At 68.0% G+C, this 22,615-nt stretch overlaps 1 protein-coding gene across 1 annotated transcript; it reads right to left on the reverse strand.

Moving 5' to 3' along the window:
• Window positions 1-943: 943 nt before the first annotated feature.
• Window positions 944-18,652, reverse strand: ITGB7 (integrin subunit beta 7; the record flags this gene model as incomplete). The annotated part of the gene is made up of 13 exons (XM_088529766.1): window positions 944-1,226; window positions 2,193-2,306; window positions 3,603-3,711; window positions 5,433-5,572; window positions 7,000-7,142; window positions 10,133-10,285; window positions 10,373-10,462; window positions 10,542-10,637; window positions 10,705-10,863; window positions 12,615-12,856; window positions 12,933-13,106; window positions 14,710-14,893; window positions 18,579-18,652. Coding segments are annotated over 13 exons (1,961 nt in total), but the record flags the coding sequence as incomplete, so codon positions are not given.
• Window positions 18,653-22,615: the final 3,963 nt, after the last annotated feature.

The raw sequence follows: 22,615 nt of genomic DNA on the forward strand, positions 1-22,615 counted from the left end.
GACGCTGCTTCCCGGCGGGACAAGACATTGCTTCCCAATGGGATAAGAGGCTGCTTCCAGGTGGGATGAGAGGATACTTCCCAGTGGGATGAAATGCAGCCTCCCTGCGGGATGAGACACTGCTTCCCAATGGGATGAGACACTGCTTCCCGGTGGGATGCGACGCTGCTTCCCAATGGGATGAGACGCTGCTTCCCGGCGGGATGAGACGCTGCTTCCCGGCGGGATGCGACGCTGCTTCCCGGCGGGATGAGACGCTGCTTCCCGGTGGGATGCGACGCTGCTTCCCAATGGGATGAGACGCTGCTTCCGGGTGGGATGAGACGCAGCCCGGCTGCTCCCAGGGCTGCTCCCACAACCCCACCATTATCCCGAGGAAGATCCCGCCATGATCCCGAGGAAGATCCCGCCGTTATCCGAGGAAGATCCCGCCGTTATCCCGAGGAAGATCCCGCCGTGATCCCAAGGAAGATCCCGGCGTTATCCCGGGCTCGCTCCTTCCCACCCGGCTCCGCATCCCGAGACCCCTGGGAAGCGCCCGCCGGATCCGGCCCCGCGTCCGCCTGTCGTTCCGTTCCGCCTGTCGTTCCGCCTGACGCCGGAAGCAGCCGATTCCCCCCATTTTCACCCCATTTCGGCCGGGGACAAACGCGCCCAGGGGGACAATGGGGACAAGGACAGATCCCCCCGATCCCGGATCCCGTCTCATCCCTTTTTTTGATATTTTTCCCTAAGGAAGGAGGGCGGGGGCGCCCGGCGTCACTTTCGTGCCGTAGTTTTTTAAGCTGTCGACCCCGTCCCGTGTCCCCTCCCTGGTGCCGTTTAGGGTATTTAAATAAAAATCCCGTTTTTTTTCTTTTCTAACCTCTTTTTTTGCCGCTTCCCATGGGAAAAGGAGGGGACGGGGGTGGCTGGGGGTCCCCGCGGGTGGCACCTGTCCCTGTCACCCCCCCACGGTCCCCACGGAGGTGACACGAGAGCGCCGGGTCTCAGCTGGGTTTATTGCATGACAAGAAGGGAACTCAATCCCGGCCGGAGCCGGGATCGGCGACGCTCCGGATCGGGACGCGGGGATGGAACGAAGGGGTTTCCGTGGGGGTCGCGGCCCGGACGCCGGGGCCCCCACGGGGTCGCGCAGCCCCACGCAGCAGCGCAGCAGCAGCAGCAGCCCCAGCCCCACGGCCACCACCGCGGCCACCACCGCGGCCACCACCGCGGCCACCAGCCTGGCGGGGACGGCGGCCATGGGCGCTGCGGGGGCAGCGTCAGGGACTGCCCCATAGGGTGTCTGGGACCCCCATCAACACCTGCCCCATAGGGTGCCCCACATCCCAGCAGCGACTGCCCCATAGGGTGCCCAGGACCCCCCATCAGCACCTGCCCCATAGGGTGCCCCAAACCCCATCGGTGACTGCCCCATAGGGCACCCCAAACCCCATCAGCGACTGCCCCATAGGGTGCCCCAAACCCCATTAGCGACTGCCCCATAGGGTGCCCGGGACCCCCCATCAGCACCTGCCCCATAGGGCACCCCAAACCCCATCAGTGACTGTCCCACAGGGTGCCCGGGACCCCCCTTCAGCACCTGCCCCATAGGGTGCCCCAAACCCCATCAGCGACTGCCCCATAGGGCACCCCAAACCCCATCAGCGACTGCCCCGTAGGGTGCCCCAAACCCCATCAGCGACTGCCCCGTAGGGTGCCCGGGACCCTCCCCAAGCCCCTTCCCCTCTGGGCATGGGGAGAGTGGGAGGACCCATGGGTGCTGCAGGGCAGGGACCCCCCCCCCCCCAAAATGAGGTCCTTTGGGTGCAGGGACCCCCAAACATGGAGTCCTTTGGGTGCAGGGACCCACCCCAACAAACATGGGACCCTTGGGTGCAGTGACCCCTAAATATGAGGCCCTTGGGTGCAGGGTCCCTTGGGTGTAGGGACCCCCCAAACATGACACCCTTGGGTGCAGGGACCCCCTAAGTACGGGGTCCTTTGGGTGCAGGTCCCTTGGGTGCAGGGACCCCCAAGCAGGGGCTCCTTGGGGGTGTCACTCACGGTCCTCGGCCCACACGCTGAGCACGGTGGCCTCGGTGTCCCCATCGTCCCCGTTGTCCCCGCTGTCCCCGCTGTCCCCGTTGTCCCCGCTGTCCCCCAGCCGGAACAGCAGCAGGCGGCCGCCGTCCCCACGCAGGACGCACCACGCGGGGGCGCGCGCGCCGCGGGGCCGCGCGGGCAGCGCGCGGGGGGTCACGGAGCCGCACGCGGCGTCGCAGCCGCCACCGCCACCCGCGGCCCCGCACTCGGCGCAGGCCCTGCGGGACAGCGCGGTGACACCGGGACAGCGCGGGGACACCGGGACAGCGCGGGGACACCCGCCCCGTCCCCTCCATGGTGACACCGGGACAGCGCGGTGACACCGGGACAGCGCGGGGACACCGGGACAGCGCGGGGACACCGGACCCGCCCGCGGTGACACCCGCCCCGTCCCCTCCATGGTGACACCGGGACAGCGCGGGGACACCGGGACAGCGCGGGGACACCGGGACAGTGCGGGGACATCGGGACAGCGCGGGGACACCGGACCCGCCCGCGGTGACACCCGCCCCGTCCCCTCCATGGTGACACCCGCCCCGCCCGCGGGGACACCCGCCCTGTCCCCTCCCCGCGGTGACACCTGTCCCGTCTGTGGTGACACCCGCCCCGGTCCCACCGCGGTGTCACCCGCCCTGTCCCGTCCCCTCCGCGGTGACACCCGCCCTGTCCCGTCTGTGGTGACACCGGGCCCTCCGTGGCGACACGGGGCCGGCCGCGGGGACACCCGCCCTGTCCCCTCCGTGGCGCCTTCCCGCCCTGAGCCCATGTCCCCTGTGTCCCCCCCGTGTCCCCGTGTCCCCTTGTCCCCGTGTCCCCCTTGTCCCCCGTGTCCCTTTGTCCCCCGTGTCCCCCTCCCTCCCCATGTCCCCGTGTCCCCTGTGTCCCCCCTGTCCCGTGTCCCCCTTGTCCCCCGTGTCCCCCCGTGTCCCCCGTGTCCCCGGTGTCCCCGTGTCCCCCTCGCTCCCCATGTCCCCGTGTCCCCGTGTCCCCCCCGTCCCCGTGTCCCCCGTTCCCCCATGTCCCCGTGTCCCCCTCGCTCCCCATGTCCCCGTGTCCCCGTGTATGTCCCCCATGTCCCCCGTGTCCTCCCCGTGTCCCCGTGTCCCCCCCGTGTCCCCTTGTCCTCCCCGTCCCCGTGTCCCCCCCATGTCCCCCGTGTCCTCCCCGTGTCCCCTCCTTGTCCCCTGTCCCCCCCGTGTCCCCTAGTCCCCCGTGTCCTCCCTGTGTCCCCCCCGTCCCCGTGTCCCCTCCTTGTCCCCCGTGTCCCCCGTGTCCCCCCCGTGTCCCCCGCGTGTCCCCCCCGTCCCCGTCCCCCCCGTGTCCCCTCCTTGTCCCCCGTCCCCCCCTTGTCCCCCGTGTCCCCCCCTTGTCCCCCGTGTCCCCGTGTCCCCCGTGTCCCCCCCGTCCCCGTGTCCCCTCCTTGTCCCCCCGGTGTCCCCCCCTTGTCCCCCCCGTCCCCGTGTCCCCCCCTTGTCCCCCCGTGTCCCCCCGTTGTCCCCCGTGTCTCCCCGCACCGGTAGCGCTCGCAGGTCCCCCCGCAGCCCGGGCAGCGCCCGCACGAGCTCCCCGCGTAGCCCGGGCGGCAGCGGCAGCGCCCGCACTCGCACGTGCCCCGCCGGGGACCTGGGCAGGGGACAGCGCGTGTCCCGTGTGTCCCGTGTGTCCCCCCGGGTCCCTCCTGTGTCCCCCGGGTCCCCCACGTCCCTCCCGTGTCCCTCCCGTGTCCCCCTGTGTCCCTCCGTATCCCCCCATTTCCCTCCCGTGTCCCCCATGTCCCTCCCGTGTCCCCCGTGTCCCTTCCGTGTCCCCCATGTCCCCCATGGCCCTCCTGTGTCCCCCGTGTCCCCCATGTCCCCCCAAGTCCCCATGTCCCCCCGTCCTCCTGTCCCCCATGTCCCCGTCCCCCCCATGTCCCTCTCATGCCCCCGTGCCCAGTGTCCCCCGTATCCCCATCATGTCCCCATGTCCCCATGTCCCCCCATGTCCCCATATCCCCCCCATGTCCCCATGTTCCCCCTATGTCCCCATGTCCCCCCATGTCCCTGTGTTCCCCCCATGTCCCCTCATGTCCCCCTGTCCCATGTCCCCCATATCCCCCATGTCCCCATGTCCCCATGTGCCCCCGTCCCCCCATGTCCCCATATCCCCCCCATGTCCCCCCTATGTCCCCATGTCCCCCCATGTCCCTGTGTTCCCCCCATGTCCCCCATGTCCCATCCCCCCATGTCCCCCACATCCCCCCCATGTCCTCCCATGTCCCCCATGTCTGCCATCTCCCCCCCATGTCCCCATGTCCCCAATATCCCCCCCCATGTCCCTCCTGTCCCCATATCCCCCCATGTCCCCCATGTCCCCATGTCCCCCCCATGTCCCCATGTCCCCAATATCCCCCCCCATGTCCCTCCTGTCCCCATATCCCCCCATGTCCCCCCATGTCCCCCATGTCCCCATGTCCCCCCCATGTCCCCATGTCCCCATGTCCCCCCATGTCCCCCCATGTCCCCCATGTCCCCATGTCCCCCATATCCCCCCATGTCCCCATATCCCCCCATGTCCCCCCATGTCCCCATGTCCCCCCATGTCCCCCACGTCCCCATGTCCCCCTCATGTCCCCTCATGTCCCCCCATGTCCCCATATCCCCCCATGTCCCCCCATGTCCCCTCATGTCCCCCATGTCCCCCCATGTCCCCCCATGTCCCCATATCCCCCCATGTCCCCCCATGTCGCCCCATGTCCCCCCATGTCCCCCACGTCCCCATGTCCCCCCATATCCCCCCATGTCCCCCACGTCCCCCCATATCCCCCCATGTCCCCCCATGTCCCCATGTCCCCTCATGTCCCCCATGTCTCCATGTCCCCCCCATGTTCCCCATATCCCCCCATATACCCCCATGTCCCCCCATGTCCCCCATGTCCCCCCATGTCCCCATATCCCCCCATGTCCCCCCATGTCCCCATGTCCCTTCATGTCCCCCATGTCCCCCCATGTCCCCCCATGTCCCCATGTCCCCTCATGTTCCCATGTCCCCATGTCCCCACATGTCCCCCATGTCCCCATGTCCCCCCACGTCCCCATATCCCCCCATCCCCCCATGTCCCCATATCCCCCCATGTCCCCCCATGTCCCCCATGTCCCCATGTCCCCCATGTCCCCCATGTCCCCCCATGTCCCCCATGTCCCCCATGTCCCCATATCCCCCCATGTCCCCCATGTCCCCCCATGTCCCCCCATGTCCCCATGTCCCCCACGTCCCCATGTCCCCATGTCCCCCCATATCCCCCCATGTCCCCCCATGTCCCCATGTCCCCATGTCCCCATGTCCCCCCATGTCCCCCACGTCACCTCCGCAGGGCGCCCCGCGGTGCCGCTCGCAGGGCCCGCAGGTGGCGCCGGTGCCGTTGGGGGGGCGGCAGCTGCCGGGGTCGCCCCCCCCCGCCGGGCCCGGGCACTCGCAGCGGGGCCCCCACCGGCCGGGGGGGCAGCTGGGGGGGCGGGGGGGCGGGCTGAGACCCCCTGGAGCCCTGACCCACATCCTGCCCCATGGATCCTCATCCTGCCCCACTGCCCCCCCCCATCCTGCCCCACGGATCCTCATCCTGCCCCAGTGCCCCCCCATCCTCCCCCCATCCTGCCCCACGGATCTGCATCCTGCCCCACTGCCCCCCATCCTGCCCCCCATCCTGCCCCACGGATCCTCATCCTGCCCCACGGATCCTCATCCTGCCCCACTGCCCCCCTCCATCCTGCCCCACAGATCCTCATCCTGCCCCACGGATCCTCATCCCGTCCCATTGCCCCCCTCCATCCTGCCTCCCATCCTGCCCCACGGATCTCATCCTGCCCCCTGCCCCCCATCCTGCCCCCCATCCCGCCCCATTGCCCCCATCTTCCCCCCAGCCCCCTCATCTTGCCCCATTACCCCCCTCCATCCCGCCCCATTGCCCCGCAGCCCCCTCATCCCACCCCATTGCCCCGTCCCTCCTGCCCCCCATCCTCCCCCCAGGCCCCCTATCCTGCCCCATTGCCCGCATCCTCCCCCCATTGCCCCTCCATCCCTTCCCCATTGCCCCCCCAGCCCCCTCATCCTGCCCCATTGCCCCCTCCCTCCTGCCCCCATCCTCCCCCCAACCCTCCCATCCTGCCCCATTGCCCCCCAACCCCCTCATCCTGCCCCCATCCCCCTCCAGCCCCCTCATCCTGCCCCATTGTCCCCTCCATCCCGCCCCATTGCCCCCTCCCTCCTGCCCCATTGTCCCCCTCCCTCCTGCCCCCCATCCTGCCCCATTGCCCCCTCATCCTGCCCCACTGCCTCCATTCCACCCCATAGCCCCCATTCTGCCCCATTGCCCCCTCCATCCTGCCCCCGTCCTCCCCCCAGCCCCCCCATCCTGCCCTATTGCCCCCTCCCTCCTGCCCCATTGCCCCCCAGCCCCCTCATCCTGCACCATTGCCCCCTCCATCCCACCCCATCACCCTCTCCCTCCTGCCCCATTGCCCCCCCCATCCTGCCCCCCATCCCGTCCCATTGCCCCCTCTCTCCTGTTCCCCCATCCCACCCCATTGCTCCCCAGCCTCCTCATCCTGCCCCACTGCCCCCGTCCCACCCCATTGCCCCCTCCCTCCTGCCCCATTTCCCCCCTCCTGCCCCTCATCCCGCCCCATTGCCCCCCAGCCTTCCTATCCTACCCCATTGCCCCTCCCTCCCGCCCCCCATCCCGCCCCATTGCCCCCTCCCTCCTGCCCCATTGCCCCTCCCTCCTGCCCCCCATCTTGCCCCCCATCCTGCCCCATTGCCCCCTCCCTCCTGCCCCATTTCCCCTCCCTCCTGCCCCCCATCCTGCCCCCTCCCTCCTGCCCCATTCCCCCCCCCCATCCTGCCCCCCATCCCGCCCCATTGCCCCCCACACACCTGCAGCGGGTACCGCAGGGGCAGTCGCAGAGGCCCCGCAGCTGCAGCCGCAGCTCCTCGGGCAGCCCCAGCGCCCGCAGCCGCACGGGGGGCACCGCGGCCCCCAGGCACCCGCGCGCCCGCAGCCGCACCGTGAACGTCACCTGCGCGGGGACAGCGCGGGGGCACCCATGGCACCGATGGCACGGATGAGCATGGATGGCATGGATGGCATGGGTGAGCATGGGTGGCACAGGTGAGCGTGGATGGGCATGGGTGAGCATGGGTGGCATGGATGAGTACAGGTGGCATGGGTGAGGGTGGGCGGTATGGATGAGCGTGGATAGCACGGGTGAGCATGGGTGGCATGGATGAGTATGGATGGGCATGGATGGCGTGGATGGCATGGATGAGAATGGATGAGAATGGATGAGCGTGGATGGCACGGGTGAGCGTGGGTGGCACCAGTGGCATGGGTGAGCATGGATGGGCATAGATGGCACAGGTGGGCATGGGTGGCACTGATGGCATGGGTGAGCATGGATGGCACAGATGAGTATGGATGAGTACAGGTGGCATGGGTGAGGGTGGGTGGTATGGATGAGCGTGGATGGCACGGGTGAGCATGGGTGGCATGGATGAGTATGGATGGGCATGGATGGCACAGGTGGCATGGATGAGAATGGATGAGCGTGGATGGCATGGGTGAGCGTGGATGGCACAGGTGAGCGTGGGTAGCACCGATGGCACGGATGAGCATGGATGGCATGGGTGAGCATGGATGGCACAGATGAGTATGGATGAGTACAGGTGGCATGGGTGAGTGTGGGTGGTATGGATGAGCGTGGATGGCACGGGTGAGCATGGGTGGCATGGATGAGTATGGATGGGCATGGATGGCACGGATGAGCATGGATGGCACAGGTGAGCGTGGATGGCACAGATGAGTATGGATGAGTACAGGTGGCATGGGTGAGCGTGGGTGGTATGGATGAGCGTGGATGGCACGGGTGAGCATGGGTGGCATGGATGAGTTATGGATGGGCATGGATGGCACAGGTGAGCGTGGATGGCACGGGTGAGCGTGGGTGGCATGGATGAGTATGGATGAGTACAGGTGGCATGGGTGAGCATGGGTGGCATGGATGAGTATGGATGGGCATGGATGGCACAGGTGGCATGGATGAGAATGGATGAGCGTGGATGGCATGGGTGAGCGTGGGTGGCATGGATGAGTATGGATGAGTACAGGTGGCATGGGTGAGCCTGGGTGGTATGGATGAGTATGGATGGGCATGGATGGCACAGGTGGCATGGATGAGAATGGATGAGCGTGGATTGCACGGGTGAGCGTGGGTGGCACCAATGGCATGGGTGAGCATGGATGGGCATAGATGGCACAGGTGGGCATGGGTGGCACTGATGGCATGGGTGAGCATGGATGGCACGGGTGGCGTGGATGCGTATGGATGGCGCATGTGAGAGCGGGTGGCACCGATGACACAGGTGGCGTGGATGACCATGGATGGCACGGATAGCACAGGTGGCTCTGATGGGACAGATGAGCAGGGATGGCATGGATGGCAGGGGTGGCATGGATGAGTATGGGTAGCACAGATGAGTATGGATGGTACGGGTGGCACAGATGAGTATGGATGAGCACGGGTGGCATGGGTGAGTGTGGATGGCACGGGTGAGTGTGGGTGAGTATAGATGGGCATGGATGGCACAGATGGGTGTGGTTGGGCACGGGTGGCCTGGATGGCACAGGTGGCATGGATGAGCGTGGATGAGCGTGGGTGGCGTGGATGAGCATGGGTGGCACAACACAGATGGGCATGGAATGGACGAGCATGGCATGGATGATGTGGATGGCATGGAAGAGCATGGCATGGATAGGCATTGCCCCAACAGGATGGCGTGGCCTGGATGAGCATAGCAAGGACAGGCTGGCATGGATGAGCATGGCACGGATGGGCACGGCCTGGCTGGATGGGCACCGCACGCACAGGATGGCACAGATGGGGACAACGGGGCACGGATGGGGACAATGGGGCACGGATGGGGACAGCAGGACCGGCCATCACCCCAGCACAAAGCCCTGGCCCAGCCCGGCCAACCCTCTGCCCCACAGGGCCACACGGTGCCACCAGGGGCCACCCAGGGCCACCAGGTCCCCCCACGGGTGCCCCCCATGCGGCCACGCGGTGCCACTCAGGGCCACCAGGTCCCCCCGCGCTCACCTGCTGCCCCACATGGACCTCAGTGTCACCAGGTGCCACCCAGGGCCACCGGGTCCCCCCACGGGTGCCCCCTGTGTGGCCACATGGTGCCACCAGGTGCCACCTAGGGCCACCGGGTCCCCCCACGGGTGCCCCCCGAGCTCACCTGCTGCCCCACATGGACCCTGGTGCCACCAGGGGCCACCCAGGGCCATCAGGTCCCCCCGCGCTCACCTGCTGCCCCACATGGACCCCAGTGCCACCAGGTGCCACCAGGGGCCACCCAGGGCCACCAGGTCCCCCCACGGGTGCCCCCCACGTGGCCACACGGTGCCACCAGGTGCCACCAGGTGCCACCCAGGGCCACAAAGTCCCCCCATGGGCGCCCCCCCCACGCGGACCCTGGTGCCACCAGGGGCCACCCAGGGCCACCAGGTCCCCCCGCACTCACCTGCTGCCCCACGCGGACCCTGGTGCCACCAGGGGCCACCCGGGGCCACCAGGTCCCCCCACGGGTGCCCCCCATGAGGCCACGCGGTGCCACCAGGTGCCACCCAGGGCCACCAGGTCCCCCCACGGGTGCCCCCCATGAGGCCACGCGGTGCCACCAGGTGCCACCCAGGGCCACCAGGTCCCCCCACGGGTGCCCCCCATGCGGCCACACGGTGCCACCAGGGTCCACCTAGGGCCACCGGGTCCCCCCACGGGTGCCCCCCGCGGGTTCCCCCTGCTCTCACCTGCTGCCCCACATGGACCTCAGTGTCACCAGGTGCCACCCGGGGCCACCAGGTCCCCCTGTGGGCGCCCCCCACGCGGCCACACGGTGCCACCAGGTGCCACCCAGGGCCACAAAGTCCCCCTATGGGCGCCCCCCACGTGGACCCTGGTGCCACCAGGGGCCACCCAGGGCCACCAGGTCCCCCCGCGCTCACCTGCTGCCCCACGCGGACCCCGGTGCAGCGGCCGCCGTGGGACCGGGCCGTCCCGGGGCCGTCACCGTCACCGTCACCGCAGCGCGACTCGAAGCGCAGGGTGACGCCGGGCGGCAGCGGCGAGTGCTGCAGCTCCACCGTGGACGAGAGGCTCTGCAAGGGGGGGGGCACCCACGGGTGTCACCTCCGGGGTGGGGGGCACCCACGGAAGGGGGCCCAGGCGTCCGGGCGGCCGCGCACCTCGTAGGCGTCAGCAATGAGCTCCACCACGTTGCTCGAGTCGTCCCGCAGCTCCGCGACCACCGATCTGGGGATGAGGCGGCTCAGGGCCTGCAAAATGGGGCGGTGAGATGGGGGGGCAGCACCCATGGGTGCCCCCCGGGCGCCCGCGCTGCCACCCCCCCTGCACCTGGTACACGGGCACCGCGGGCGCCGTCACCGCGAAGATGGGCTGGATGTTGGCGGCCGATAGGACCTGCGCGAGGTGCCCCACGGAGGGGTAGTCCTGCAAGGGACATTGTTGGTGACACCGGGCCCCAGTGTCCCCGTGTCCCCCCAGCCCGGGCGCTTACGTAGAGGTGGCTCTTGCTGTAGACGCCGCTGGCGTCCAGGTGGCAGCGGCTGTCGCTGGGGGTGACGATGCCACCCAGCTTGCCGTCACCCGCCGTGTGGAAGGTGTCGTCGGAGGCGAACACCAGCAGGCGGGTGACGGGGCGCCAGCCGATCTGCTGCTGCGGGTGACAAAGGGGACACGCGGGTGTGGGAAGGGTGCGGGTGGCCTGTTGTGCATGTGCCAACCGCCCGTGCAACTTGCAGAGCGACGCGCACGCAGTCCGTACCCAACCTGCAACTCAGCCCGTGCAATACAATGTGCAATGCAAACCACAATGCAATGTGCAATGCAAACCTCATGCAACCCTCAATGCAACCCGCAATGCAACACTTGTGCAACCAGCAATGCCATTTGCAATGCAAACCACAATGCAATGTTCAATGCAACCCTCGTGCAACCCTCAATGCAATGCACAATGCAACGCGCAATGCAATCCTTGTGCAACCCTCATTGCAATGAACAATGCAACCTGCAATGTAACGTGCAATGCAACCCACAGTGCAATGTGCAATGCAACCCACAATGCATCCCTTGTACAACCCTCAATGCAATGCACAATGCAACGTGCAATGCAACCTGCAATGCAACCTGCAATGCAACCCACAATGCAATGTGCAATGCAACCAGCAATGCAACCCTCGTGCAACCCTCAATGCAACGCACAATGCAACCCGCAATGCAATGCACAATGCAACGTGCAATGCAACCCACAACGCAATGTGCAATGTGACCAGCAATGCAACCCTCGTGCAACCCTCAATGCAATGCACAATGCAACCTGCAATGCAACGTGCAATTCAACCCTCACTGCAATGCACAATGCAATGTGCAATGCAACCCACAACGCAATGTGCAATGCGACCAGCAATGCAACCCACAACGCAATGGGCAATGCGACCAGCAATGCAACCCTCGTGCAACCCTCAATGCAATGCACAATGCAACCTGCAATGCAACGCACAATGCAACCCGTAATGCAACGTGCAACGCAACACACAATGCAACCCTCGTGCAACCCTCAATGCAATGCGCAATGCAATCCGCAATTCAATCCACAACGCAATATGCAATGCAGCCCTTGTGCAACCCTCAATGCAACACACAATGCAACCCGCAATGCAATGCACAATGCAACCTGCAATGCAACGTGCAATTCAACCCTCACTGCAATGCACAATGCAACGTGCAATGCAGCCCACAACGCAATGTGCAATGCGACCAGCAATGCAACCTTCGTGCAACCCTCAATGCAATGCACAATGCAACCTGCAATGCAACGTGCAATGCAACCCACAATGCAATGTGCAATGTGACCAGCAATGCAACCCTCAATGCAACGCACAATGCAACCCGCAATGCAATGCACAATGCAACCTGCAATGCAACGTGCAATTCAACCCTCACTGCAATGCACAATGCAACGTGCAATGCAACCCACAACCCAATGTGCAATGCGACCAGCAATGCAACCCTCGTGCAACCCTCAATGCAATGCACAACGCAACCTGCAATGCAACGTGCAATGCAACCCATAATGCAACGTGCAACGCAACACACAATGCAACCCTCGTGCAACCCTCAATGCAACGCACAATGCAACGTGCAATGCAACCCTCAATGCAATGCACAATGCAAGGTGCAATGCAACCCACAACGCAATGTGCAATGCGACCAGCAATGCAACCCTCGTGCAACCCTCAATGCAATGCACAATGCAACCTGCAACGCAGCACACAATGCAACCCTCGTGCAACCCTCAATGCAATGCGCAATGCAATCCGCAATTCAATCCACAACGCAATATGCAATGCAGCCCTCGTGCAACCCTCAATGCAACCCACAACGCAACCCGCACCGCGTCCCCCTCACCTGGCACACGGCCACCTGCATGACGGCGTCGAAGCCGCCCTCGGGCGAGTCCAGGTTGCCCGAGATGCGCAGGCGGCCGAGGCTCCGCGCCAACTCGCCGCCGTCGGCCGTGAGCGGCAGCACGTGGCGGAAGGCGGCGGGCGCCTCGCAGGCCTCGCGCCGCTCGGGACACGGCTTGCGCAGCTTGCCCGCCCCGGTGCTCACGTAGGGCAGCACCGGCTTGTCCACGAAGGAGCCGAAACCTGATGGGAGACGGTGACAATGACATCGATGGTTGCTCGAAGGGGGCCCCGGCGTCCGAGCGCGGCGGCCGCGCACCGATGCGCACGGCGGCGCGCGTGGCGTTGCGCAGCGCGGCCGGCACGGCGCTGCCCAGGCGCCGCACGGTGTCCAGGTCGTCCCGCATGGAGTACGACAGGTCCATGAGGTAGTAGAGGTCCACGGGGCGGCCGGCGCCGCGGCGCACGCGCACCTGGAAGCTCCGCTCCTCCCCTGCGCCGGGGGGGACGCCGCCGTCAGCGCCTTCGGCCTCGGCCTCCTCGTCCTCCTCCTCGCCCTCCTCCCTGTCCCCCTGCACCCTCTTCCCCGGCCTCCCCTTCCTCCAGCCCTGCTTCTCCCCTCCCTCCTTCCTCTTCCTCCATCCCTCTCTCCCTCCCCTTTCCTCCATCCCTCCTTCCCCTCTTCCTCCCTCCCTTCATCCTTCCACCCTTCCCTCCAACCCTCTCACCCCTTTCCCCCTCCCACCCTCCCTTCCATCCTTCCTCCCATTCCCTCTCCCTCCTCTTCCTCTCTCCCTCCTCTTCCTCCCTCTCTCCATTCCCTATCCCGTCCCTCCTTCCTCCCATTCCCCCTCCCTCCTCTTCCTCTTTCTCTCCATCCCCTCCCTCTCTCTCCTCTTCCTCCCTCCCTCCATCCCTCCCTTCCTCCCATTCCCTTTTCCCTCCTCTTCCTCTCTCCCTCCTCTTCCTCCCTCTCTCCATCCCCTCCCTCTCTCTCCTCTTCCTCCCTCCCTCCATCCCCCCCTTCCTCCCATTCCCTTTTCCCTCCTCTTCCTCCCTCTCTCCCTCTTTCGCTGCATCCCCCCTCCCGTTCCCTCCTTGCTCCCATTCCCCCCCTTCCTCCCTCCCTCTTTCCCTCCTTTCCTCCATTCCCTCCCTCCTTCCTCCCATTCCCCTCCCTCCTCTTCCTCCCTCCATCCCCCTCCCCTCCTTCCTTCCTCCCATTCCTCCCTCCTTCCTCTTCCTCCCTCCCTCCATCCCCCCCATTCCCCCCTCCTCTTCCTCCCTCCCTCCCTCTTTCCCCACATCCCCCCTCCCCTCCCTCCTTCCTCCCATTCCCCCCTCCCTCCTCTTCCTCCCTCCCTCCTTCCTCCTGTTCCCCCCTTCCTCCCATTCCCCCTCCCTCCCCTTCTTCCCTCCCTCCATCCTCTTCCTTCCTCCCATTCCCCCTCCCTCCTCTTCCTCCCTCCCTCCATCCCCCTCCTTCCTCCCATTCCCCCCTCCTTCCTCTTCCTCCTTCCATCTCCCCTCCCCTCCCTCCTTCCTCCCATTCCCCCTCCCTCCTCTTCCTCCCTCCCTCCATCCCCCTCCTTCCTCCCATTCTCCCTCCCTCCTCTTCCTCCCTCCCTCCATCCTCCTCCTTCCTCCCATTCCCCCTCCCTCCTCTTCCTCCCTCCCTCCACCCCCCTCCTTCCTCCCATTCCCCCCTCCCTCCTCTTCCTCCCTCCCTCCATCCTCCTCCTTCCTCCCATTCCCCCCTTCCTCCCATTCCCCTTCCCTCCTCTTCCTCCCTCCACCTCCCCTCCCTCCTTCCTCCCATTCCCCCTCCCTCCTCTTCCTCCCTCCCTCCATCCCTCTCCTTCCTCCCATTCCCCCCTCCCTCCTCTTCCTCCCTCCCTCCATCCCTCTCCTTCCTCCCATTCCCCCCTCCCTCCTCTTCCTCCCTCCCTCCATCCTCCTCCTTCCTCCCATTCCCCCTCCCTCCTCTTCCTCCCTCCCTCCATCCTCTTCCTTCCTCCCATTCCCCCCTCCCTCCTCTCCCTCCTCTCCCTCCCTCTCTCCCCGTCCCCCCCTCCTCCCGTCCCGTCCCCTGTCACCGGGCCGCAGGGTGACGGTGACCGCGCGGGGGCTGAGCTGGGCGCCCGGCCCCAGCGCCGCGTCCTGCAGGACCCGCACGCGGCCCCGCGGCTCCAGGACGGCGCCCGGGGGGCAGCCCCTGCGCTCCAGGGCGACGCGGGGGCCGCAGCGGCTCTCCGGGCCCCGCCGGCCCTCCGGGAATTCCTATGGGAAAGGAGGGGGGCAGCGGCGGCGCCCCCGGCACCGTCACCGCCGGCCACGGCGCCCCGGACAGCTGGGTCCGAACCCGGACCATGCACCCGGATCATGCACCCAACATGGTCCATGCACCCGGATCCTGCACCCGGACCATGCACCCAACATAGTCCCTGCACCCAAACCCTGCACCCGGATCCTGCACCCGGATCCTGCACCCGGACCATGCACCCAGCATGGTCCCTGCACCCAACATGGTCCCTGCACCTGGATCCTGCACCCAGATATCTGGACCCGGACCCTGCACCCAACATGGTCCCTGCACCCAACATGGTCCCTGCACCCCAACATGGTCCCTGCACCCTGACATCTGGACCCGGACCCTGCACCCAGACCATGCACCCAACATGGTCCCTGCACCCGGACCCTGCACCCGGACCCTGCACCCAGACCATGCACCCAACACGGTCCCTGCACCCAAACACGGTCCCTGCACCTGGATCCTGCACCCAGATATCTGGACCCGTACCCTGCATCCAGACCATGCACCCAACATGGTCCCTGCACCCAACATGGTCCCTGCACCCGGATATCTGGACCCGGACCCTGCACCCAAACATGGTCCCCGCACCCGGATCCTGCACCCGAACCCTGCACCCAGACATCTGGACCTAGACCCTTCACCCAAACCCTGCACCCAACATGGTCCCTGCACCCAGATCCTGCACCCGGACCCTGCACCCGGACCCTGCACCTGAACACTGCACCTGAACGCTGCACCAAAACCCTGCACACGGACATCTGGACCCGGACCCTGCACCTGGACCCTGCACCCAAACCTGGTCCCCGCACCCTGCACCTGGACCCTGCACCTGAACGCTGCACCCAAACCCTGCACACGGACATCTGAACCTGGACCCTGCACCCAGACCCTGCACCCAACATGGTCCCTGCACCCAGACCCTGCACCCGGACCCTGCACCCAAACACGGTCCCTAGACCCGGACCCTGCACCCAGATATCTGGACCCGGACCCTGTGCCCGGATCCTGCACTAGGCCCTGCACCTGGGCCCTGCACCCGGACCCTGCACCCGGACCCTGCATCTGGACATCTGGACCCGAACCCTGCACCCAGACCCTGCACCCAAACCCTGCACCCAACATGGTCCCTGCACCCGGACCCGGCACCCAGACCCTGCACCCAGATCTTGCACCCAACACACCCCTGCACCCAGACCCGGCACCCAAACATGCTCCCTGCACTTGGACCCTGCACCCAGACCCTGCACCCGGACCCTGCACCCGGATCCTGCACTCGGGCCCTGCACCCAGACGTTTGGAACCGGACCCTGCACCCAGATCCTGCACTAGGCCCTGCACCTGGGCCCTGCACCTGGACCCTGCACCCAGCATGGTCCCTGCACCCAGATTCTGCACCTAATATTCCTCCCTGCACCCAATGTCTCTGCACCCAGACCCTGCACCCAACACCCCCTCCGCACCCAGATCCTGCATCCAGCATCTGCCCTGCACCCAGATCTTGCACCCAACACCCCCCTGCACCCAGACCCTGCACCCAACATCCACCCTGTACCCAGTCCTTGCACCCTATGTCCCCCCTTCGCCTGGACCCTGCGTCAACTCTGCACCCTTCCTGCACCCCACATCCCCCCTGCACCCACACCCTGCACCCCATATCCCCTGCACCCAGTCCCTGCACCCCTTCTTTGCACCCTGCACCCTCCTTGCATGGTCCCTGTACCCCACAGCCCCCTACACCCCCCCAAACCCCATATCCCCCCACTCCCCTGCACACCCTTCCCAGCACCACGTGTTGTCCCACAACCCACATCCCCCTGCACCCCACATCCCCCTGCACCCAGCACCCCACACCCCCCTGCACCCAGGGCTCCCTGCACCCCTTGCCCCCCATCTCCCTGCACCCATCTCCCCCCTGCACCCATCTCCCCCCTGCACCCAGTGCCCTCCCGCACCCCTTGCCCCCCATCTCCCTGCACCCATCTCCCCCCTGCACCCAGGACCCCCTGCACCCCTTGCCCCCCATCTCCCTGCACCCATCTCCCCCCTGCACCCAGGACCCCCCGCACCCCTTGCCCCCCATCTCCCTGCACCCATCTCCCCCCTGCACCCAGGGCCCCACTGCACCCCTTGCCCCCCATCTCCCTGCACCCAGCTCCCCCCTGCACCCAGTGCTCCCTGCACCCCTCGCCCCCCATCTCCTTGCACCCAGTGCTCCCTGCACCCCTTGCCCCCCATCTCCCTACACCCATCTCCCCCCTGCACCCAGGGCGCCCCTGCACCCCTTGCCCCCCATCTCCCTGCACCCAGCACCCCCCTGCACCCAGGGCCCCACTGCACCCCATGCCCCCCATCTCCTTGCACCCAGCACCCCCCTGCACCCCTTGCCCCCCATCTCCCTGCACCCATCTCCCCCCTGCACCCATCTCCCCCCCTGCACCCAGGGCCCCCCATCTCCCCGCACCCATCTCCCCGCACCCCAGGGTGCCTCCGCGCGGGGGGGCCCGCCCCGCCGCCTGTTTGTCACCGAGGTTTTTGCCGCTTCCTGGTGACAAACCGCAGGGCTGGGCCCCGAGGGAGTCACACAAGGGCCGGGACCCACCGGGCCCCCTCTGCACCCCCCGGCACCCCCAAACCCCCTGGTCCTTCCCCCCCCCCCTCCATGCACCATTGCGACCCCGGGACCCCCCAGCACCGTGGGGACACTGCGCCCCACAGCACCCTGTCCCCATCCAGCACACGGGGACCCCCTGCCCCATAGGGACGTCACAGCCCCCCGGGGCTCCCAGCGCAGCAGGACCCCCGGGACCACCGAGACCCCCCCCCCACCCCATCCAATGGCCGGGAAAACCGATCCCCACCCCCCCCTTCCAGGGACCGGGACCCCCCAGGGATACCGGGACCCCCCCCAGGGCAAACGGGGCCCCCTGGGGACACTGAGAGCCCCATGGACACCGGGACCCCCTCCAAGCAAACCGGGGGGGACGGTGGCACCCCAGGTCCCTCCTGCACCCCAGGTCCCTCCTGCTCCCCGGTAACACCGAGAAACCCCCAGGGACACGGGGACCTCCCCCCCCGGACACCGGGAGTCTCTAGTGACACCGGGACCCTTGCGGGGACACCGGGACCTCCCTCCCCGCCCCCGAATACCGGGAGCCTCCGGGGACACCGGGAACGTCCGGGGACACCGGCAGCCTCCGGGGACACCGAGACCCTTGCGGGGACACCGGGACCTCCCTCCCGGGGCACCGGGAGCCTCCGGGGACACCGGGACCTCCCTCCCGGGGCACCGGGAGCCTCTAGTGACACCGGGACCCTTGCGGGGACACCGGGACCACCTCCCCGAACACCGGGAACCTCCAGGGACACCGGGAGCCGCCGGGGACACCGGGACCGCCCCCCCAGGACACCGGGAACCTCCAGGGACACCGGGAGCCTCCAGGGACACCGGGACCTCCCACTCGGGACACCGGGAACCTCCAGGGACACCGGGACGTCCCCGCACACGGATCTCTGCTCCCGGCCGCGGCAAACGCGGGATCGCGCGGCCCGGGGACAGCGGCGCCGGGCGGGGAGGGGGGGGGACATCCCGGGGTGGGGGGGTCCCGGGCGGGGGGGACATCCCGGGGGGTCCGGGGGGGTCCCCGCACTCACCGGGTCCTCGCACCAGGCGCACAGCGGGTGCGAGCGGATACAGGCGTCGCACGGGGCGCGGGGCACGCAGAGATCTGCGGGGGGGGGATCTGCGGGGGGGGGGCAGCGCGGGGGGGGGGGGTCAGCATGAGGGGGTCAGCGTGGGGGGGCAGCGTGGGGGGGTCAGCGGGGGGGGTCGGCGTGGGGGGGTCAGCGTGGGGGGGAAATCAGCATGGGGGGGCCAGCGTGGGGGGGTCAGCGTGGGGGGGGGGTCAGCGTGGGGGGGGGTCAGCATAGGGGGGCAGCACGGGGGGGTCAGCATAGAAGGGGGGGCCACCATGGGGAGGGTCAGCATGGGGGGGGTCACCATGGAGGGGGATCTGCATGGGGGGGTCAGCATGGGGGGGATCTGCATGGGGGGGTCAGCATGGGGGGGGGTCAGCATGGGGGGGGGTCAGCATGGGGGGGCAGCACGGGGGGGTCAGCATAGAAGGGGGGGGCCACCATGGGGAGGGTCAGCATGGGGGGGGTCACCATGGAGGGGGATCTGCATGGGGGGGTCAGCATGGGGGGGGGGGTCATCATGGGGGGGGGGTCAGCATGGGGGGGGTCACCATGGAGGGGGATCTGCATGGGGGGGGCAGCATGGGGGGGTCAGCATGGGGGGGGCAGCACGGGGGGGTCAGCACGGGGGGGGTCAGCATAGAAGGGGGGCCACCATGGGGGGGGATCTGCATGGGGGGGGGCAGCATGGGGGGTGTCAGCACGGGGGGGGGTGAGCACGGGGGGGGAAGTCAGCATAGAAGGGGGGGCACCATGGGGGGTCACCATGGGGGGGATCTGCATGGGGGCCAACATGGGGGGTATCAGCACGGGGGGGTCAGCACGGGGGGGATCTGCATGGGGGGGGTCAGCACGGGGGGGGGGTCAGCATAGAAGGGGGGTCAAGGGGGGTCACCATGGGGGGGGCAGCATGGGGGGGAATCTGCACGGGGGTGATCGGCATGAGGGGCTCAGCATGGGGGGGAAACAGCATGGAGGGGGGGGCAGCATGGGGGGGGGTCACCATGGGGGGGGATCTGAATGGGGGGGCAGCATGGGGGGTATCAGCACGGGGGGGGGGGTATCAGCATGGGGGGGGGCAGCATGGGGGGGGGTCACCATGGGGGGGGTCAGCACGGGAGGGGGGTCAACATAGAAGGGGGGTCACCATGGAGGGGGGAATCAACATGGGGGGGCAGCATGGAAGGGGGGCAGGATGGGGGGGGGGGTCAGCACGGAGGGGGAGGGTCCGCATAGAGGGGGGGGTCACCACGGGGGGGGGGGGGCAGCCGTTCCCGCCCCCCCCGCTCCTCACCTGCCCCGCGCCCCCCCCAGCGCCGCCGCAGCAGCAGGAGCCCCCCCGGCAGCCCCATGAAGCCGCCGCCGCCGGTGCCGTGCCGGTGCACGGAGTGGAGGGGGGGGGGGGGGGGCGCATCCTGCCCCGGCCCCTCCCGCGGCCGCTGCCCCCCCCTCGGGGGCGGGGACAAGGGGGGGGGCACCTCGTGGCATCTGTTCCCCCCCCCCTTCGTTTCATTCCACCCCCCCCTTCGGTTTCATTCCCCCCCCCCCGCCCCGCAGGTGGGGGCCCCGGCGTCCGGCCGCACCACACCCAGCCCCGGCTCCCTCCCCCCCCTCCCTGGGGAGAAGGGGCCCCGGCGTCCGGGACCTCCCCTCCCCCCGGGAAAGGAGACCTGGGTTTGGGGGGGGGGGGCAGCACGACCCCCCCCTCCAGGGAGCGGGGGGGGGGCGCGTCGGATTCCAGGACCCTTTTTCCAGCCGGGAAAAGACATCCCAGCAGGACGGCCCCCCCCCCCCGCCCCAAACCGTCCCGGTAGCGGCGGATGGGGGTGGCGGGGGGGCAGGGCCGGTACCGGTACCGGGGTGGGGGGGGCAGCGGGCCGCGCTCCCCGCCGCCGGCTCCGGGTCCTCCCCGTTAAACGGGGCCCGGTGGCCCCCCCTCCGGTTCCGCTGCGCTTGGGGGACAGCGACGTGGGGGGCGAGGGGGGGGGGCGTCAGGGGGTGCCGGTCCGGGGGGGGGGGGGGGGACACGGGGTGAAGCGGTAAATGGGGAGGGGGGGCGCGGTATATCGGGGGGATATAGGGGTGTATAGGGGCTGCAGGCGGTATAGGGGGGTCCCGGTGGTATTTCGGGGGGGTCCCACCCTATATCGGGGTGCCCCCCCCCCCCCGTGAAGGCGCCTTATGGCAGAGGGGGTATATGGGGCTCGGGGGGCGGGGCTATAAGGAGGGGGCGTGGCTATTAAGGAGGAGGCGGGGCTATAAGGAGGAGGCGGGGCTATAAGGAGGAGGCGGAGCTATAAGGAGGGGGCGTGGCTATAAGGAGGAGGCGGGCTATAAGGAGGAGGCGGGGCTATAAGGAGGAGGCGGGGCTATAAGGGGCGCGGAGCAGGGGGCGCCCCGGGCGGCCGCCGCGGGGAGCAGCACGGGGGGGGGTCACGCGTGTCCCCAGTGTCCCTCAGGGCCCTGCGCTGTCCCGGCGGGAGCGTCCCTGGACGGTCACCCCCTCCGATTGTCCCTGGGTGTCCCCGTGTCCGGGGTGGATGTCGCCAGGGGTGTCCCCATGTCCCCGGTTGTCCCGGGAGGGGTGTCCCCGCCTTGTCCCGAGGGTGTCCCCCCCTTGTCCCGAGGGTGTCCCCCCCTTGTCCTTAGGGTGTCCCCCTTGTCCTTAGGGGTGTCCCCCTTGTCCTTAGAGTGTGTCCCTTGTCCCGAGGGTGTCCCCCTTGTCCTTAGGGTGTCCCCCCCTTGTCCTTAGGGTGTCTCCTTGTCCCGAGGGTGTCCCCACTTTGTCCTTAGGGTGTCCCCCCCTTTGTCCCGAGGGTGTCCCCCGCCATCCTCAGGGTTGTCTCCAGGGGTGGCCAGTGTCCCACGTTGTCCTGGGGAGGGATCTTGTCCCCAGGGACGTCCCTTGTCCCTCCATGTCACCCGAGGGAGTTCTCCTGGGGAGGGCAGTTGTCCCCAGGAGCATCCCCATGTCCCCAGAGTGTCCCTTACGTCCTGCACGGAGGACATTGTCCCCAAGGAGGTTCCGTGTCCCCCCGTGCCCACAGACCACGCCAGGCGCTGAGTTTCCACCTCTTTATTTTGCAAAAATAGAAAAGTCCCATGTCCCCACCCCGGGGGGGGAGCGGGGCCGCGGGGACCCCGGGGCGGGTGGGCTGTAAACACGGGCCCCCCCCCCGGGCAGCGAGGGGACAGCGGGGGGGGGGGGGTGTAAACGCATAGGAATAAATAATGGGGGGGGGGGGTGCAGCCCCCCCGCGGCTTGTAGTGTAACGGGACCCCCCCCCTTAAGGCCCTGCACCCCAAAAGGGGGGTGGAAATGGGGGGGGCTCTAGTGCTGCGGAGGGGGCAGGACCCCCCCCCCCCCAAGCGGGGTTTGGGGTAACAGATGTGGGGGGGGGGGGCAGTTTGGTCCTGGGGGCAGTTGGGTGCAATGAGGTGCCCCCCCCCCATAAAGCTGCCACGGGGGGGGGGGATGGAGCAGGGCCCCCCCCCCGGGGATCCCCATGGCTATGGCTTGAGCCCCCCCCCCCCCCCAGCAGCAGCCCAGGGGAGGGGGGTTGGGTTGGGGGGGGGGTGTCACCTTGTGCCCCCCCCCCCCTTTGGTCTCTATAGTGTTCTGTGCCCAGGGAAAGGGGGGGGGGGCGGATTTGGGGCACCCCCCCCCCAAAGCCACCAGCATTAAAAAGCAAAGCCCCAAGGCAGCCCCCCCCCCCCCGCCCAAATTGTACAAAGAAACCAGCAAAGAAAAGCACCCCCCCCCCCAATATAACCGGGATGGGGGGGGGGACGGGGACACAAAACTGTCCCCCCCCCCATACCCCCCCCCATACCCCCCCCCACGCACCCTGTCTCCTGTCATCGTGAATAAATAAAGTCCCGGACGCCTGGGCCCATCCCGAGCCGGTGCTTGGGGGGGCACAACCGGGGGAGGGCGTCAGTCATTTGGGGGGGGGGGGGGGCAATATCAGTCCGTTCCCCCTCCCCCCGCCCCA

The sequence above is a fragment of the Tinamus guttatus genome, unplaced genomic scaffold, assembly GCF_059628265.1.
Source record: "Tinamus guttatus ecotype Peru unplaced genomic scaffold, ASM5962826v1 Tinamus_guttatus_pri_ptg000344l, whole genome shotgun sequence".
NCBI classification, from domain to species: domain Eukaryota; kingdom Metazoa; phylum Chordata; class Aves; order Tinamiformes; family Tinamidae; genus Tinamus; species Tinamus guttatus.